General features: G+C 49.0%; 1 protein-coding gene across 6 annotated transcripts in view; it reads left to right on the forward strand.

Annotated features, from left to right (window-relative positions):
• Positions 1–16,364, forward strand: part of ZC3H18 (zinc finger CCCH-type containing 18) — a 55,177-nt gene that overhangs the window by 16,672 nt on the left and 22,141 nt on the right. For all 6 annotated transcript variants that reach the window (XM_077133264.1, XM_077133265.1, XM_077133262.1 and 3 more), the window contains 5 exons: positions 2,287–2,435; positions 2,734–2,826; positions 3,909–4,066; positions 11,169–11,286; positions 12,603–12,871. In XM_077133264.1, coding sequence (XP_076989379.1) covers positions 2,287–2,435; positions 2,734–2,826; positions 3,909–4,066; positions 11,169–11,286; positions 12,603–12,871 — 787 coding nt within the window. The remainder of the gene's footprint in view (positions 1–2,286; positions 2,436–2,733; positions 2,827–3,908; positions 4,067–11,168; positions 11,287–12,602; positions 12,872–16,364) is intronic.

The raw sequence follows: 16,364 nt of genomic DNA on the forward strand, positions 1-16,364 counted from the left end.
CTGTTTCTTTATACAGTTAGAATCGCTATCCACATAAAAAATTTTGTGTCCATCGAGTTGCATTTAGAAGCAGAAATAATAGACGATTTGAAACCTAGAACTGGATCTTTATTCTTCTGTTTCTTGGAGAATCTCCCCCTCCCCTTTTCTTAACATACTGCTTTTTTAAATTATGAAAGTAGGATGTGCTGACAGAGTAAAGAAAACAAGAGATAAAGGTTTTTCTCCACAGTCCAGACTTTTCTACACAGATGAAAATTTACTTTTAAAAAAGTAAATGGGATGTCAATACTCCTGCAATTCTTTTTTACTTAACATTTGCTGGACACTGGCACCTGCCAGTACATCTAAACCGACCACTTTTCCTGGACCGGCTGCATCCTCTGAGTGTTGGAGCCGAGGGGGTGCTCCTCAGGCCCTGGGCGCCCCGAGGAGTCGGGCTGTCTGCCGTCCCACCTACTCTTCTCCTCTGGCTTTCCTCTGCCGGCTGTCTTTATCCTCATACCTTGTTCCTCTTTATCCTCGCTGCTGCCAGGAGTGATGGGAGGGAGACCTTTCTGAGCGTGGGCTCATGAGTGATGTTTTCCTTCCGTTTTGGAAATTGCGGAAATGCAAAAAGAACAGAGAGTAGTAACAAATACCCAAATATCCACCCTCCATTTGTTTTCAGCCTAAAAAAATTAGGAAAAAGCCATGATTTGTAGTATTAATACTTTTCTGTACTTGGCAGATTGTCTACAATGAGCTTTAACATTTTTAAAATTACGCAAGCAATGTTGATATGAAATGAATATTCTAAGTGTCAGATCAAAAAGGAGTTGATAGTGTTTTGAAATTCCTTGTTGATATATGAGCATCTGGTCTTTTTTGCTTAATCCTCTGAGGCTCTGCAATTTTGAATCCCCTGTACTATAACATTCCTCAACACCTCTTTGACTTACATGAACTCTCCAAACCTTCTGAGGAACTTTAAAAATTATTTAGCCATTTTTGCATTCCCAGAGAAACCATTTTAAACACTTTTTTAGTGTTTAATTTTTATCAACATATTATGTTATATTAAATGTTAGCTTTAATATAAGCTTAAATATAATGTTTCAAGACAAAATGGTTATTTGTTTATTTTACATTTTATAAAGGAAAACATGATTTGTCGACAAATGTTTGAAGGGTGTATTATGTTTAGGATTAAATATACATTAAAATATGACAAGACTTAACTACATTTTAGCATATCAAAATTTTTTTAACACTTAGGCATTGTATGTTTTCTTATTTTTTCACTTTATGAATACATTACCTATTCATAAAATTAAATTTTAAAAAAGCAATTCACTCAGTAAGTTAACTTCAACTTCTTACATTCGACCCTGTGAAGTTAAGTGGTTTCCTTTGATCATTGTGGAGTTCTGTTGCTGAGTGCCAAAAGAGGAAGTCAGTTTCTTATTATTTGTAAGTTTACTTTTCTTGTGTTTACTTTGCGCCCCATCTTTTGAGTCCCGGCAATACCCTGAAGTGGGTTGTGACCGTAGGGGAAATGCACTACCTAGAGCTGTCAGGGTTTCCCTGGGACAGATCTGCATTGTCCTCATTGTTTTTATGCTTCTAATTCATTTTCTATTTCAGTATTAGTGTTTTTTGAGTCGGAATAAAAATAATGCACAGTTGTGATCCTGGGACCCCCACCGTGGGGGCTGGGGTGTTGGCCTCTCTACAAACTCATAGTAAATCCCCAGCAGAGTCAGGAGGAGGCTGTTGGGCCACCTTCAGCTGCCTCTCCCCAGGCCGGCTCAGCACTTGGGAGCTCTCAGACTTCCTCTTTTTTAAGAGAAAAAATTTGATCACATAATTGATATGCACTGACTCTTTAAAAAAGTGACTTTGAAACGGGGGTTATTTTCATCTTTACCGTGTGAGCCCCGAACCTCCTTCAGGAGCCTTCAAGAATTAACCACCCTTTAGGAAGTCTCCTGGAGATTCCCTTGGCCGAGGATGCCGTCCGCAGACCTTGCCACCTGTATGCTGCGTACTCTGGGTGTACCAGAGGGCCTTGTGGAGGGAAGTGGGCCCAGCCGGGGCCTCTCCCAACATAGGAGCACCCACCTTGGGGGTTGTGCGGGTCACTTTCAGCACCCCATGAGAGCTTGCTGCACCTGTGCTCCCAGCACATGCTGCTGCAGCTGTTTCCTGGGTTCCCCTACCCCCAGTGCTGCTCCAGAGATGCAGGAGGATGGCAGGGCGGTTTGGCTACATGGGTGCTTTCTGACCTGACTTTTGTCTCCCTAGGGAACTGTACCTGGGGAATGAATTGTAGGTTCATACACCCTGGAGTGAACGACAAGGGGAACTACTCCCTCATCTCCAAAGCCGACCCTTTCCCACCTAATGGCGCCCCGCCTCTTGGACCTCACCCACTGATGCCTGCCAGTCCTTGGGTGCGTGAACTCCTCTTCCTATTCATTTACCAGCCATCAGAATTCTGTGCTCAAGACAGTTTAGTACGCCTCCTGTCGAAGGCATTGTGACTCACCTTAGCTGCAAGGCTGTCCTTTAGAGACGCCATCGTGTCCACCTGGGCCTTCGGGAAGCCTTATCCAGGGACAGTAGTGAGGCTTGGAGGCGAGGCCCACAGCGGCTGCTGCTGGTTTGAGTTGATGATTTTACTGCCCTGTTTCATTATGGATTTTGAAGTTTTTACTTGTTTTCTTTTTTCCTTCTGATTTTTTTTAATAGGGTGGGCCAGTAGTTGATGAAATTTTGCCTCCACCCCCTCCAGAACCCCCAACAGAGAGTGCCTGGGAGCGAGGACTCCGGCATGCGAAGGAGGTAACAGATTTTAGCAGAAAATCTAGGAGAAAAATGCTCGTGGTTCGTATTGTACAAACTCACTGTTAGCATTTCTTTAATCCAGAGACAATGGCAAAAAGTTCAGTAAGGCCTTTGAAGTTAAGGGTCTGTTTCTGTAGTTATTTCTAAGCAGTAAAGAATGGGAAATGCTGACTAGCTCTCCCTCCTAGGCGCACAGACTCAGGGTCTTTCTGTTCCTTGGGCAGCATTTGGCCCGACCCTTACCATTGTAGAGCAAAAAGTAGCATCTGCAATCAGTCCCCTCTCCCAGAGGGAGCTAGGCCACACAGAGGCAAACAGAGCTCTCTCACTGTTCCCTCCAGGGCCCCTGCCCGTCTGGACAAGCCTGCCTTCCTTTCACTTCCATGGACCTCCAGCAGTGTGCATGCCTCCGCATCCTCTCTGCCCAGGGCGACTACTGTGCTCAGGCCAGCTGCTCCCTCTCTATTCCCTCATTTCAGCTGCGCTCTGACCCCCGGAGTACTGTAGGCTGTGGCCTTACCGTTTGGAAATAAGTCTGTGATTGAACACTGCTCTCTTAACCCCCAGGCCAGCTTTTCCAGCAAGGTGACAGACTTAACATTTCCTTTCTCCCTCAGTACACACTCAGCCCATTTTCCTTTCTGCTGAGACTCGGATGATCTTCTATGCCGTTTCTCGCAGCGTCACTGCAGCATGCACACGCTGGCCTCCTCACACTGTTCAAGTGTCCTCCCTGTGCTCCTCACCGCAGTAGTGTTCTGAGCTTCCTGAGTCAATTCCAAGACACTTCATAGGGAGCCCCATGGCTCGCTTTCATGGGAGTATCCTGAGTGCCAAGGACAGATATTTGCCGCAGAGACAGGACACAGACTTTGTTCTGCCCTCCCATGCCTGTGCCCAAGAAGGGGTGCATTTGTGTTCCTGAACTGTAGACTGCTCTTCGTCCTTGCCAGCCCTCCAGCATCAGCCTGGTCAGAGCCAGAACACAAGGGTCAGGACATCGGGTCTTCTCAGGTGCTCTCAGTAGTGGCCGTCAGTGTTTTGACCCTATGCTGACTTCTTTCTTCTTACAATGGTAGGTATTAAAAAAAGCAACCATTCGGAAAGAACAGGAGCCTGATTTTGAAGAGAAAAGGTTTACGGTGACCATTGGTGAAGATGAACGGGAGTTTGATAAAGAAAACGAAGTTTTCCGTGATTGGAATTATCGGATCACAAGAGATGTCAGAGATGCAGCGTAAGGAAGGCCCTGCCTTTTCCTCCCTTTCGCTTTGCAGCTGAGAAGGCCGTGCATGCCCTGCCCTCAGGTTCTCCTTTACCTGCCTTTGGGAAGTGAGTCAAGTTGTCCTCAGCTGGGCCAGGTCTGTGCTCTGAAGAGTAGCCTTGGGCTTGGGTCCGATGCCTGCCAGCTCTTGCTGGGGTTGAAGTGATTCCCACTTCCTTTTTGCAATTGCCTTTTCTGTCCTTTGCTTCTGTGAGGAATTGCTTAAGCTCTGTGCCAAGGAGCTCATAGCCTGTCCTGGGAGAGTTCCAGTAGCTCTTGAAGCTCTGCAAATCTCACTGACTCCTCCCCAGCCCTCCCGCATTACCCAGGAACCAGAAAAATGATGAGATTTATCTTTAAAATCCCAGAGCACGGTAGACTTGACCTTTTTCATTATAAATGCCTTCTGTTGTTTCTCCATCTCCAAATTTTATTACTACTCTTTTAAAAAATAATTACAGAAGGTGCATGCTGGTTGAAAAATAGAAGGCCCCTTTTTAGGAATTGTTTAACAAATGCACTCCCATCACCTGCCACTCCTCGTCTTCAGAGGACAGCAGCTGTGCTGGGAACAGGCCACATTTCTGTCACGAACAGCATGGGTTCTGGTCACTTGCATGAATGAGAATTTGGCCAAGGATCCTGATTGGTTTTAGCATCCTCGTGGTCTCATAGCTATACTTGCCCCTGTACACATGCCGTTAGAATGCCATCCTCACTGGGAGTTGAGGGCTTAAAGGCTAGGACAGGGCACCGAGAAAAGGAGCATGTGCAGTGCTTGTGCCTTTGGGTCAGTTGCCTCGACTTGAACTGACATGGCCATTCCCGGGCTCCTCATCCCCTCCCTGTCCCCCTGGCTTCCTGACTGCAGCAGGCAGAGGGCAGGAGGCTCAGGGTGCCCAGGCCATTACAGCAGCTCAGAAGTGTTGAGATTTAAAGGCCTACTTGGAACATTCACCTTTTCTAAGGAAACCATGTTATATGGAGAGAATGATCCATCACAGAGGGGTTTTGAGCAAGAACTAATGTCAACTCTGCTGTCCTGGTTGGTCACCCTGGGCAAAGGCCTGAAGTGCTTTGGGCCTCTGGTTTTTCCCATGTAAAGTGGGGTGGCAGTCTTATCGCTCCTGCCTCAGGGCCGTTGCTGCGTCCTTGGTGCACAGAAGGTGGTGTGGCGGCCAAGTGGCAAGGAAGGAAAATTTGCCCTGACGTGGAAGCCTCTTGTGGTCTCCCTGCTTATCCTGGGGTGCCCTCCAGGTGCATATATGCACACCTGCCATGGCTCTGAAAGCCTTCTGAGGGAAGAGCACTCCAGGCTGGAGGCGCCACCTGACTTGCACCTCTGCCTTCTTGCTGGGAGTAGGTGCTGGGCGGAAGGTGAGATTCAGGTTCTTTTAATATCTAGGAGCCCAGTTTTTACCTGTATGTGTTTTTAACCCCCCAGCTGTGCCTCAGAATTGGCCTAGGGGTCCTGTGCAAAGTACAAGTGTGGCGCCCCCCCAGGCCTGGTGAGTGACTTCCTCCATGCAGTCCCTGCTGTGAATCACTTTGGAAAAGCTTCCTGTCCTGGCTGTTTCTGATGGGCACTTGTTGAGGAGCTTTGCTGTGAAAACTTGTTACCTAGGTGATTGAAGGGCCAAAAGAGCCCTCAGGTACCATGGAGGTAGCACCTGCAGGAAGCAGCTGTCACTCCCGGGGGAGGGAAGGAGGGAGGGTGGAATTGTCCAAACTTAGAAACTTGGAGGAGGGGTCTTGCAGAACTGAGGCACGGACCCCTGGAGGGTGAAGGGGGGTGTGGGTACCCGCTCCGCTGGCCTGAGATGGTGATGGGGCTTGTCCTGCCTGTTTGAGGGTGTTTGCCCAGGTACTGCTGACAGGGAGGGGTCAGGAAGGTGCACTCCCCTTCCTCCTCGTCCAGCTTTGATGCCTTCTTGATGCCCACCCTGGGCAGGCCCTCCCTCGGAACAGCTGGCACCTCAGGGGCGTGGGTAACACGCAGGAGGGTGGTGTACGAGGCGCGGCAGGAGCTTAGCAGGTGGCTCAAGGGCCTCCAGTTTGAGTTGGTGTTGCTTGTGGGGCACTCCACTTGGCAAGATCCTTCCCAGGGAGCTCACACCCCATTCCAGCACCACAGCAAGCTGTGGGACCGTGCTGCGTCCCTGCCTCACTGAGAGGAGAAGGAGCACGGCTTCGATTTAGTGCTGGGTCTCCTGCAGTGGGCTCCCAGACCACAAGCCCAGCGTCACCTGGGGTGTGTCAGAAATGCAGACTCTCATGCCCCATGTGGCCTACCGTGGGGGAAACTCGAGGTGCTTGGGCCAGCAGTCTAACAAGCCCTCTGGTTGAGTCTGGTGCACGTTAAAGTTTGAGAGCCACTAATTTCAGGTAATCTCTAGGGCATGGACCCTCTCTGTAAACATCGCCCTTTATTTTGTTCCCTGTTACCGAGTTTGGGGGTGGGAAACTGTAGTTGCCACCTAGAATCTACAAGAGTAGTCAGGTGCTCGGTGGGGCGCTGTAGTGGGGGCTGTGCGGCTCGGTGTCCACTTTGCAGGGCTAGTGGCACGCAGCACCTAATGGAGAGCGCCTAGGAAAGCGCCTTCTGAGATGGCACAAAGGTCAGGGGAATTGTTTCTTAGTTGGCTCCTTTATGAGACTGAACAGAATCCCCTTTACAGGATCACTTAGTAAAACGATGGTGTTCTAGACGGACACATCCAGTTCATGGCTTTCCGAGTTCCTTCTTCACTGCTCAGGCACTGCTCGGGCACCCTCCGATCTGTGAGACCTGGTGGGCCACACAGAGGCATCTCTGTCCCAGGGGCCGGGGAAGCTCCTGAGGCTTTCTTTCCCTCCAGGGGAGTGTGCAGTCCCTAAAACATGAGGGACCCCGGGATGCAGGGGGTGCCATCTGGGTGGGGGGGGGCAATGGGAGCCTCCCGCCCAGGCTCAGGGCTGGGCCTCGGTGGGCAGCTGTGGCTGGTCTCTGCGAGAGGAGGGCTCTCCAGGAGGCTTTTCTCGTGGAGTAGCATACTGAGGTGGGCCCCAGGGAAACCAGCAGCAGTGGCTTTCAGAAAACCACTTAAATAGGAGCTTAGCAAGTGTGGGCTGCTTTGTTCTTGGTTTAATCACTTAACTGAGTTAAGATTGGCCATCTTCCCGATTAGACGTTGTGAGGGACCTTGTCTGTGGTCTCTGTCTCGTTGAAAGGCAGCTGGGCTGTGCTGCTTCCCTGACCTGGTGGATCAGGCCTCCCATAGTGGGTAGGGGAAGGGGGAGTTCTGCAGAGGTTGTGTGGTCAGACACGAGGGGCTCTGGTCCAGGGAAGAGTCCGTGTTTGCCAGCTTCTCTGGGTTCTCCTAAAGTGGCCTGTGCCCAAGATCGGGTGGTGCTGCCATGCACTCTGAGTGCAGTTGGGGGCAAATGGCTGCGGCCTGCGCCTCCTTGGGGCCCTTCTCCCGTCCCCACTGCTAGGAGTAAAGGCTGCAGGGGTGGGGCCAGGTCCTGGAGTTGCCCCTGTTGACTCTCCAGGGCTTTTCCTCCTCACCTGGTCAGAGGAGAACACACCTGCTCCCTTCTCCACCACACCCGCCCCCTTCTCCACACCCGCCCCCTTCTCCACCACACCCGCCCCCTTCTCCATCACACCTGCCCCCTTTTCCACCACACCCGCCCCTCTGGGTTGGTTCCCGTGCAATCTCAACTTTGGAAATGTGTTCCCCATATCGGCTACTCAGCTGCCTCTCACCTCCCGGCCTCAAAACTCCACTTCTTCTGTTTTTCCCACGTCTTCCTCTGTCTTGGCTTACTGCTTGGTTTTGGTAGATCTCATCTTCTGTATAACTTTTTGTGAAAGGGTGTAAGGGACAGGTTTTTTGGGGGGGGGGGTTTTGGTTTTGGTTTTCTTTTTTTTGAGACCTTGTGTGTTTTAAAATGCCACTGTTATGTCCACACAATTTAGTAGTATTTGGTGTATAATTCTAGGATGAAAAACATTTTCCCTTAAACTTTCACATTGCCTTCTGGCTTCCATTGTGGCTATTGAGATGTCTGAAGTTTTGTTTTTATTTTCATCTTTGCAAGTTTTTAGCATCTTCTTTCTGTCCCCAGAATTATGAAAATTTAAAACAGTGTGCCTTTGTGTGTTTGTGCTTCATTAGATGCTTGGCTGCTTGGTTGGTCCTTTAAAAAAAGGGGGGGCTAACTCTGAGTTTCATTTCATTGAGTAATATTTTATAACCCCTACGTCATTTCATTGAGTAATATTTTGTAACCCCTAGGTAAAAAGTGTGAATTAGTAGATAATTTTTCTCCTGGGTCTTGGTTTCCTTGTCTTTGAAATGAGACAGTTAAACTAAGCGATCCCTCAACTTCTAGCTCAAACCTCTGATTCTTAAAAGTTCTCTTCTAGCCAGGCTTTTCACCTGTTCCTGGGCAGGGCTGTATGGCAGAGGTCCCCTGGGCACATCACGGTGGGTAGACACCTCCCCCAGTGCGGGACTTCAGCGCTTCCTCCCAGGGAGATGCAGTGCTGCTGTGGGGTTGGGTGGGAGTCAGACGCCACCTATGCTCCAGAGACCTGGAGCTGGAGTGCAAATACAGCTCCATCCCCATGGAGTGTGCACAGGTGCTAGTAGGTATTCCCAAAAATGTAAGTCCCAGTGGTGTCAGATGAGCTAGATGTTGTGTGATAGATGCCCGTCTTGAAGAGATGTGAGCAGGTTGACAAGTTAAAGACTGCAGAGAGACAGAGCCCTTGAGCCTATCTCACTTGGTTTAAACTTTGTGGAAACTTACTCTTCCAAGGCTCCCCTTTCTCAGGACCCCTGTTAACAGGCTGTCTTCCCTAAAGCCCTGTTTTGGAAATGTTTGTGGAGCTCATGATATACTGTTCAATGAGATTGGGTTTAAAATTAACTACATTAAACAAATGTCCCTCCAAACTCATTTCTGCTACTGTTCAAAAGTTTTCGCAGTGGTGCCAGAGGAGCACAGCATTAGCCCGGTAGTGCTGGACGGCGGCCTTCCTTGGTGTTTCCAGGCAACACAGGCCCTGCTGGGCTGGAGGGAAGCCCATGCTTGGTTCTGAGGGTGGAGGGCTTGGCAGTGTGATGTCCTCTGCCTCCATCAGCCTCCCTGGAATGTACATGGCAAAGACTCTGAGAAGGCCTGCAGTAAAAGGGCCACTTTGATTTTATTTAAACCAGTTTCCGCAAAACTGACAGAACACAAACCCTCACATCCATATGGGGAAGGATAGTTTATGTGGTCTCACTTGATGGTGTGTATAGTGTTGCCTTTTGTTTTCTTTCTTCAGCATTCTCGTGATGCATATATCCCAGTGGCCTCTACAAAGATGTACTAATTGTTCCAATTAAAGAAGATTGGAGTAGTGTGATGGTTAAATAGTTTGAAAGATGTCTGGCTGTTTGGAAGGAAAAAAGTTGTATTATTTGACAAAGCCAGCTTTGGGTTAGTCTCTGTACCTCGGTACGCTCTGAACCATGCAGTGAGGTTTCTTAGAAAGCAGTGAGGTAGCAGCGCCAGCAGAGGCCGGTCCAGAGCTGAGACCTCTTCAGGCTGTGGATACCTGAAACTACTTCTACCCAGTTTCTCTGAAGGAGAGAATTGGTCTGGAACTGAGAAATGCCCTGGAGAGAACATCCTGAGGCCAGGTGTCCCACTCACCTGTCGCCAGGTGTACATATACCTCTTTTTTTCACCCCACCCAACCAGCACCTGAGGAAAGGAAGAGAAGTTACTGCCGATGCTGCTCCCTGCCCCCAGAGTTCAGGCAAACTCCCCCAGTTGCCTGGGTAGGTATACGTGGCTTCTGACCCACTTGGAGTTTGTTCTCGAGTGCTCTTGTAAGGAGACGTCTACTCTTACCTTTACAGTGACTGTGCAGTTTTCCCATCACCACTGGTTGGAAGGTCCATCCTTGCCACAGTGAGATGCCGTCTTTCACATCTGAACTTGGATCTATTTCTGGACTATATCTACCCCAGGGTTATGTTTGTACTTCACACACCGATACGATGCTATTGAATCGTCAGCTTTGCAATGCTTTAATGTCCACAAGGCCAGTCTTTTTTTTTTTTTTCCAGTGTCTTCTTGGCTGTCCTGCATATTTGTTTTTTCATATGAACTCCACTATCAATTTGTTTGGCTCCATAAAAAAGTTTATCAGTATTTTTGTTGGAATTGCCTTGGATTTATAAATCCATGTAGGGAGAACTGACTTCTTTGTCAAGGAACAAGGGATTTCTTTCCATTTCTACAGGTCTACTTTTGTGTTTTTCCAGGGGGTATTTTAAAGTTTTTCACACCTGGGTTCCTGCACATTTCTTGTAAAATATATTTTATTCTTAGTATCTTGTCTTTTTGCTATTGTTAAAATGAGATTTTCTCTACACTCTGTCTCCTGGTGATTCTTTATGTATATGAAGACTATTGATTTCTGGTTGTTATTTTTATTTATTTATTTTTCATTTATTTCTGGTTGTTAATGTTTTATCCGTCTGCCTTGCTGAGTTCTCTTTTTGAATTCGTGCTGTCACTGCCCTTTGGGCTTCTCAGGTATCTGACAACATGATGTGCAGGAGGCGGGAGCTCCCCTCCTCATTCCCAGACTCCTGGTTCCTCCATCTGAAGGCATTCACAGAGCCTCCAGACCCTGCTGGGTGGTCTCGAAAATGGCGCTCCTTCCTGGTGTCCAGTCGTGGTCAAAATGCTTCTTAGGCTTCCCTCTGTAGGAAGATTCTAACTAGGTCTAAAGCAAATAAGTACATTTGCCATGCTAAGAAAGTATCGATTCCTATTTTCTTGCATATTCATCAGTAGTGGGTGTCAGATTTTTGTCATCTTTAGGTATAATCCTATGTTGTTGTTTTCTCTCTTTAAGTTTATTATTACGTGTAGTTTATTAATGGATGTCCTAACATTGACTCAACCTTGCATTCCTGGAATAAGTTCAACACAGTCATGGGGTATTAGTGTGCTAACATTTTATGGGGTATTTTTTCGTTAGCATACTTAGTGATAAGATTTACTTTTACTCCCTTTTTTTTTTTAGACTGGAGCCTTACGCAGATCCTTATTACGACTACGAAATAGAACGGTTCTGGCGTGGCGGGCAGTACGAAAATTTCAGGGTGCAGTACACTGAGACAGAACCGTATCACAACTACCGGGTGAGTGAGTCTTCATTCTGCTCCTCTGAGCCTGACCAGCCCGTCAGAATCACCTCTTTATAGTTGCATGAGACGTTCTGTGGACGAATTCTGTTGGCACTGTGTACTGGTTTCAAGCCTAAATTGATTGATTGTGAAGGACTAGTTTAGATCCATTGGTTGTATTTATGATGCTTAGTTCTTGCTGTATTTCTTTTAAATTAGATTTGATAATCAGGTCATGGATGCCAGCCTGCAAAGGAGGATGCTTCACCCCCTAGAGCTTGCCGCTGTCCCATTCTCTGTACTTTTAAGTCCTTGTCACTCTGATGTACTTGGGAGAGCAGCTTCCTGGGACCTCTCCTTGCCCTGACTCTTGGTCTAATGGAATACTGTCCTATAGTGGCATTTCCTCCTGAGTCGATCTGAGCCCCAGAGATCATATTCTATTTATAAACATATGTGGCTCAGATGTAAGGGCCTGAGCCCTGTGTGTTTAGGGTGATGTGAGAAAGCTGCCTCTAGGAGAGGATTGGGTAGCAGCAGTTCATACATGTTAGCTTATGTGACAGCATAGTGAGTTTTCAGCAGCAAAGGAGGTTGACTGCCCCAGGTCCCACCTAATGTTGAGCTGTGGAGAAGAGGACCTGTGTCTCTAAGAAAACCATCTGGAGCAGATTTCTGGCTGGGATTGGCTGAAGGGGTACTGAGCCTGGAAGGAAGGAGGGACCTCCTGGGATTGCTTCAGTCACACCCTCCCTGCTGTGCCCAAGAGATGGGCCAAAGCATAAGTCCCAGGAACCAGGCATGTCCCCACAGGCAGCATTAAGCCTCGAATCAGTCACAGGTGCTGGGATTTTTCGCTTTACTCTGTTTAAATCTTAAGTGTTAGAGGAAATGAATAAATATAAGAGCAGGGTGACCATTCAAGAAGGTGTTTGAGGATCATATTGGGAAAACAAGTGCCAACAGTTTGGGGGTACATGCTGTGTCCCAGAGTTTATGAAGGGAGGTATTTGATACACATGATGACCTTTTGCCTGTCACCCACCCTCAGAGGCAGCCCCTGTTCCTCCGTTTCACAGAGGAGGTGGCTGAGTCCGGAGAGCTGACTCTTCTGCCTGGCTCACCCAGCTGGCACACAGCAGGCCCTTGGCTTCCCACAGGGCTGTAGAGCTGGGCTGACGGCGCACTGAGGCTGTGTTCAGCTCTCAGCTGTACCTCATCCACTTGTCAACATTGTGTGTAAGGAGGGACTCTGAGATACAGCTACCGCTGGAGAAGACTGTTGCCCTCACCTCCTCCTTTGCTTCTGTGTGTTTGGCTTTTTGACTAAGGAAAGGGAAAGGGAACGAGAAAGAGAGAACAGACAGCGAGAGCGAGAGCGCGAACGAGAGAGAGACCGAGAGAGGGAGCGACGGCAAAGGGAGCGCGAGCGCGAGCGCGAGCGAGAACGCGACAAGGACCGGCAGAGGAGGAAAGAGGAGTGGGAGAGAGAGCGAGCCAAGCGGGATGAGAAGGACAGACAGCACAGAGACCGGGACAGAGAGAAAGAACGGGAGAAGGACAAGGAGAAGCCAAAGCCTCGTTCCCCTCAGCCACCAAGGTAGGCGCCCACCCTGGGTTTCAGGGGTGTTCAAGTTGAGAACACCTGCTTCCTTTAGGTTTGGGGCACACAGCTGTTCACCCACAGTTTGCAAAAATGAAAGCCTATTATGTAACCTCCCTCGGCAGTCCCCTCTGACTTGAACCGGAGCGAGGCTGTCCCACTCTCCCCTGGTCCTGTTGGACATGAACATGCTCAGAGCTGGTGAGGACAGATGATGTCCTTGCTCGGGGGGTGCTGCCCAGACCCACTGTCACATCATGGACACTCTGTGCACCCGGTTACTATCCTCGAACACAACTGACCCCTGGGGCTGGGCTTGGAGCCTTGGTTTCTGCAGTATCCGTGCTCCTGGCCAGGGGATGGCACGTGTCCTGTGAGTCTTTCTGGGGAGAAGATTTTCTTTAGGGGGTGGGTCCTGCTGATGCCATGTGGCTCCATGGCAGCTGCCCATATGGGGGCTGTGATGGGCAGGGCGTCTGCGGTCAGAGGGGCTGCAGCATTGGGTTGGGTTGGGTTGGGTTTGGTTTTTGTAAGCATATCTGAGTGTAGCACTAGGGAAGAGTGGGTGGTCCTCAGAGAATCGAGCACGTCATTGGGGTTTGGGGTTTGGAGTGGGTTTTGTACGGCTTTATTGAGACGTAATTCGTGTATCATATGGTTCATCCATCTAGGGTGTATATAGTTCACTGGTTTCTAGGGTATGCACACAGCTTTGCAACTGCCATCTCCACTGTCAATTTTAGAACATTTTCATCACTCCAGGAAAGAACGCCCTGCCCATTTTTGGCAGACACTTCCCATACCCCTTCAACCTCCCCAGCCCCAGGCAGGAACTCATATCTGCTTTCTGTCTCAGTAGATTTGCCTATTCTGGACGTTTCATATAAAGGGAGTCATATAATATGTGGCTTTGAATTCTGGCTTCTTTTACTTAGCATAATTGTTTAAGGTTCATCCACATTGTAGCATGTATCAGTACTTTGTTTCTTTTTGTAACTAAATATTCCATTATATGCATGTAACAGATTTTATTTATCGGTTCATCGACTGATGGATGTTGGGTGGTTTCCACTTTTTGGCTTTTGCAAATAATGCTACCATGAATATTTGTGTACAACTTTTTGTGTGGACCTAGTTTCCTTATCTCTTAGGTATATATCAGGAGTGAGATTGCCATGTGGTAACTATGTATTCACCTGTGTGAGCCACCTAGTCACACCCTGCTCACACCAGTGCTGCCTGTTCACACCCTCCTCACAGCAGTGCCACCTTCACACCCTGCTTACATCAGCATTGCCTGCTCACACTCCACTGGCACCAGCACTGTCCATTCACACCCCACTCATGCCAGTGCCACCTGCTCACAACCACGGCCTCTGCTCTTGTTGCTCTTACTCCCGAGTGCTCTGAAGGCTGGATGGCTTCCTTGAACCCACAGGACTTGGCTCAGACCCTTATGCTCAGGCAGGCTTCCCCTTCTGGAGCATGGCCCCCAGGAGGGTGAGCATCTTGTTTATGCATGCTGCTGCCTCAGGGCCTGGCACAGAGCCCAGCACACGGCTGGTGTTCACTGTTATTATACGTGGCAGCTGAACATGCTAGGGTTGATAAAATTGTGGCCTGAATTCTGCAGCTTCCTTCAGAACAAGCTCAGTTGGCTTCCTGGCTTCATAAAGTGGCTCTGAAGAGCCATTCCTCCCTGTGCATCCACATCCTTCATACTGGGAGAAGAAAGACCCAGAAAGACTGTTTAACCACCAGGCAGGTGGGCGAATGGGTTCAGCCGAGTAGGTGAGCGTCTGGTTGCTGGATCCCAATCAGCAAGTCTGCTCTTAGAGTCACAGACTCTGTTCCCAGCCCCTCTAACCTTCTGCCTTTTTTAAAAAGCTGGGTGCACTTCCAAGCCTGGCATCTGCATTTCTAGCTCAGGGATGTTGTTTTGGGATGGAATTGGAGGATGACCCCACAGGGGCCAGCTGTCTCTCTACACTTGTGGCTCATGTGCTGCTAAGCTGCGTAAGATTGCGTGTATGAGACGTACGCCCTTCTAGTGTTGATTTCTATTTTTGGTGGTACTTGATCTCTTCAGGGCAAAGTGTAATAGAAATCCGAAAATCGTTTTGGAAGGATTGTGGTCACTGTTGGCCTGGAGACCTGGTAGCATCCTGCAGGAGGACTGGCCTCGGATTCTGGCTAGGATTTGCGGCCGGCTCTGAGCTGACACATGGGCCTTGAGGACTCGGGGCCTCGAGCTAGGCCATGACTAACAAGTCAGGTTTCCAGAAGCTCTTGGCTCCGTCAGGCTTCCTAAAGTCTAAAATCAGATGCAGCTGTGTCCCACCAAACTAAGCTTGCTTTGTTTTCTTTCCTTTAGACTCAAACCCATTGATTGATTGGTTTATTGAGTGATTGATTGATGCTGGTGGCCACTCTGGCATGAAGCTCCCATCAGCAGGGACGAGATTCTCATGTTTCTTGATTTTGTCGTGCTTGTGGGTGGTAGTGAGTCTTGAGTCTCATCTTCCAACCCCTTGTTCAGTCCGGTCAGTCCTGATGCTGGCCTGAATGGCAAGGGTTTCACCAGACTAGAATTTCCCACGCTGCTCCTATTTCCTCTTCCTTCAGTTAGCCAGAGCAGGTGTGACCACTTTTTCAGGAGGTAGCTAATTTCCCTTGCGAAAATAAATGCGATATCTCTTTTGGGAATAGTTTAGCTTTTGACAGGTTGGGGATTTTTTAATCCTCAGATGGATGGAGAGAACATTCCTCACCTATAATAGAATAAATTATAACATAATTTCATCCAGAGAGGGTTGCTTGAGAAGATTGTGCCTTCACCCACTGACCAGCACGAGTGAGGGCTCTGTGTCCTGTGTGGAGATCTGCCGCAGGACGAGACCGTGGGCACTGGTTGAAGACACTGACCAGCACGAGTGAGGGCTCTGTGTCCTGTGTGGAGATCTGCCGCGGGACAAGACCATGGGCACTGGTTGGAGACACTGACCAGCACGAGTGAGGGCTCTGTGTCCTGTGTGGAGATCTGCCGCAGGACGAGACCGTGGGCACTGGTTGGAGACACTGACCAGAGTAGAGAGTGAGGGACCAGCACTGCACATGGAGGCTCTCCGTAGTCTGCAGCCCAGCAGGAACTCGCTAAAGCCCACCCACTCATTCCCCCCACTCCAGGGCAGAGAGGGGCTGCTGTGAGTGTCGTCTGTGCTGCTCAAAGGAGGAAATCCGCAGACTTCCCAAGGGGTCCAGATGGACAGTGCTACCGCACTGTGGGGTCTGAGGCCGACTGCTCCTGCTTGTCTCTCTTCTCCGTGACTCTCCTGCACTGGCTTCAGCTGGTCCATGCAGAGGTCGGGAATCGCAGGCTTGCCTTTGCCGGGAGCCTCCTTCAGGAGTTTCTTACCAGCTTTTCTCTAGGCCGCATACGTTAGCTAGAGGGCCACTTGGCTTTACCCTCTCTTCATCCGGGTTCTGTTTA

This window comes from Tamandua tetradactyla, chromosome 16 (assembly GCF_023851605.1).
Source record: "Tamandua tetradactyla isolate mTamTet1 chromosome 16, mTamTet1.pri, whole genome shotgun sequence".
NCBI lineage: Eukaryota > Metazoa > Chordata > Mammalia > Pilosa > Myrmecophagidae > Tamandua > Tamandua tetradactyla.